Source organism: Castor canadensis, chromosome 15, assembly GCF_047511655.1.
Source record: "Castor canadensis chromosome 15, mCasCan1.hap1v2, whole genome shotgun sequence".
NCBI classification, from domain to species: Eukaryota; Metazoa; Chordata; class Mammalia; order Rodentia; family Castoridae; genus Castor; species Castor canadensis.
The window spans coordinates 74,235,644-74,238,777 of record NC_133400.1 but is presented as its reverse complement, the minus strand read 5'-3'; the positions used below and the strand labels follow the sequence as shown (position 1 = coordinate 74,238,777).

The 3,134-nt window shown below is 57.6% G+C and overlaps 1 protein-coding gene across 1 annotated transcript; it reads left to right on the top strand.

The window, feature by feature from the left end:
- Nucleotides 1–837: 837 nt before the first annotated feature.
- Nucleotides 838–2,211, top strand: Ptf1a (pancreas associated transcription factor 1a). The gene is made up of 2 exons (XM_020183124.2): nt 838–1,615; nt 2,012–2,211. Exons 1-2 carry the CDS (start codon nt 838–840, stop codon nt 2,209–2,211), a joined length of 978 nt encoding a protein of 325 aa, XP_020038713.1.
- The last annotated feature ends 923 nt before the right edge of the window (nt 2,212–3,134 follow it).

The window sequence follows — 3,134 nt, the reverse complement described above, 5'->3', positions numbered from 1 at the left end:
TCAACCGCACTAGTACATCCTCTGTCAACTTTGCAAGAGTCCTCCAAAGGTCTGTTGATGGGATAGAAACCCCAAACCGAATCCAGGCAGGAGACTCGTGCGTGCCCGGAGTAAGGGATGGCGAAACGCACCAACCGGTGGTTAATCTCAGCCGCATTCAGATCGCCCAGGCTGTGGGAGGTTTCTGGGTGCACCGTAGAGGAAGAGCGGGAGTCCTAGGACCTTTTGTGGTTGTGGATGCGCGAAGACGCGGCGCGCGGCGGCCCCAGCCCAGGGCGGAAGGCCTGGTGCAGTACAGCTCACTGCGCAAGGACAGGCGGCGGGCGCGGCGGACCGCAGGTGCCCGGACGCTGCGCGCTGAGCAGGTACAGAACAGCCGCCAGAGGGGCAGGAGGAGCCCCGCCTCCGTGCGCCCCGGCAGCTCCTGAGGCGTGGACAGCTCACCGCCCCCCCTCCACTATCACCACTGCTGCAGCCCCTGGGCCTCCCGGCCCCCTCCCCGCCGGCGCCCCGCGCTCTGATTGGATGGCGCGGCGGGTCCCTGGCACGCGCCTGTGGATGTAGTTATAAGAATCCTCGCGTGCCGGCCCTCAGCTTCAGCAAGTCTGTCCCAGCCCTCTCCAGCAGCGCGGGCGCCAGCCAGAGCGCAGCGGCCGCGGGCACTCTAGCAAGGCCCGGGGGCGGGTAGCCCGGCGGCCGCTTCGCTGCCCTCAGCGCAGGCCCCAGGAAAGAGGGGCAGCTGGACAATCCCCCCGCCCCCAAGAACTACAGTTGAACATTGACGAAGAGGCACCCCAGGCAGTCCTCCTGTCCCTGCGTCCCTTGGCGACCGCAAGCATGGACGCGGTGCTGTTGGAGCACTTCCCCGGGGGCCTGGACGCCTTCCCGTCTGCTTACTTTGATGAGGAAGACTTCTTCACCGATCAGTCCTCCCGGGACCCTCTGGAGGACAGCGATGAACTGCTGGCGGACGAGCAAGCCGAAGTGGAGTTCCTCAGCCACCAGCTGCACGAGTACTGCTACCGCGACGGGGCGTGCCTGCTGCTGCAGCCCGCGCCCTCGGCCGCCCCGCACGCGATCGCCGCCCCGGCCCTAGGGGGCTCCGGAGAGCCGGAGGACGGCGGCGGCTACTGCTGCGAGGCAGGGGTGCCCCCCGGCGGCTTCTCCTACTCGCCCGGCTCGCCCCCTTCGTGCCTAGCCTACCCGTGCGCCGCAGCGGCCGTGCTGTCCCCCGGGGCGCGGCTGCGTGGTCTGAGCGGCGCGGCGGCTGCAGCCGCTCGGCGGCGGCGGCGAGTGCGCTCAGAGGCCGAGCTGCAGCAACTGCGACAGGCAGCCAATGTGCGCGAGCGGAGGCGCATGCAGTCCATCAACGACGCCTTCGAGGGGCTGCGCTCGCACATCCCCACGCTGCCCTACGAAAAGCGCCTCTCCAAGGTGGACACGCTGCGCTTGGCCATCGGCTATATCAACTTCCTCAGCGAGCTTGTGCAAGCCGACCTGCCACTGCGTGGCGCCGGCGCGGGAGGCTGTGGGGGCCCCGGCGGCAACGGGCGCCTGGGTGGGGACAGCACGGGCAGCCAAGCCCAGAAGGTCATCATCTGCCATCGGGGCACTCGTAAGTTGCGTCTGCATCTCTGCTCAGGGAGACGGGGACGGATACGGGCACGCAAAGGCCTAGAGGGGATGGGGGAACAGACGGACAAGCAGACTGACTCATGGACTGACGCATCGTCGGGGGACGCCGGCAACCTTGAGTGCAAACTTGAGTTTCTCAGGTTTATTCTGACACTATACGGCTTGGAGGACACGCGTCCTCGCCAGATCTGCAGCTCCTGGGATTCCAGGGAGGGGGCGCTAAGGGTTTGGGGGGTCGAGTAGGAGGACCATTCTAGTGTAACCACACGACGTGGGTTCAGTGTCTGTGCCCATGAGGGGATCTTACAGGACTGGAAGGGACCGCTGGGAATGTGGTTGAATATTTACTGTCTATTTTCTCTTTTCACCTTCCCAGGATCCCCATCCCCCAGCGACCCGGATTATGGCCTCCCTCCCCTTGCAGGACACTCTCTCTCATGGACTGATGAAAAACAACTCAAAGAACAAAATATTATCCGAACAGCCAAAGTGTGGACCCCAGAGGACCCCAGAAAACTCAACAGCAAATCTTATCACAACATAGAAAACGAACCGCCCTTTGAGTTTGTGTCCTGAGCAGAGCCCCACAGGGCTGAGAATCTCATTTTGTCTCTGTGCATATTGTACATGTGGATATCTATAATGGAAATGTAATTTAAGAATCAAATTTTCCAATGGCAATCAACTGTTGTTATTTATCTATTTATTGTCCTGTCGAATTAATGAAATAGATGATCTGTCTTTAAATATATAATTTATATAATTTATCTTGATTGTCTAAAAATATGCAATAGCTGATGATTCCCCAGCACCTTTGGCAGAAGTCTGCGTTGTTGGAAGAACTCTGGCCAGGAAACTTCAGGCTTATTTATTGCCAGATATGGTTTATTTCTAAGTTTTTTTAAATAAATGCTGTTTACACCTTTTTCTAAAAGTTGTCTGTTTAGTGCATGATGGGGGTAGCTACAACCTTAAGAATTAAAAACTCGTAAAGGTTAACTGAATTAGCGGCTCAAACCTCAGCCATCCACGTTTTAGTAAGATTTATTCTAAAAGGGGAATGATGGAATGGCTCAAGAAGTAGAGTGCCAGTGTAGCAAGCACGAGGCCCTGAGTTCAAGCCCCAGTATTGCCAAAAAAAAAAAAATCTGAAAGGTTTAGGGGTTAAGCCACAGCTCACTGTGACCGACCTTCATCTGCATCGCCAGCCCTAAAAAGTAACAACTTTGCCTCTATTTGTATCCTACCTTCCAGACACTCTAGGACGGCAAATAGTTCATGGAGTATTTATTATTCCCATTTTCAGAGGAGAAAGTTGAGGCTCAGAGACCACGTTTGGTTTACTCAAGGTTATCCGCCTAACGATAGTGTATAAACATGAATGCTCTGTGTCGGGTGGGAACAGGGAGCTGGTTTCTGGTGTGGGCCAGAGAAGGGTCCTTTCTGTTGCCTGGGGAGAAAGGGCTGGTCTGGAGCTGCGCTGTGACCCACCTCTTCCG

Coding starts and splice junctions, on each gene's coding strand:
- Ptf1a (XM_020183124.2), top strand. CDS start 838: ATGGACGCGGTGCTGTTGGAGCACTTCCCCGGGGGCCTGGACGCCTTC. Junction 1,616..2,011: donor CATCTGCCATCGGGGCACTC/GTAAGTTGCGTC, acceptor TCACCTTCCCAG/GATCCCCATCCCCCAGCGAC.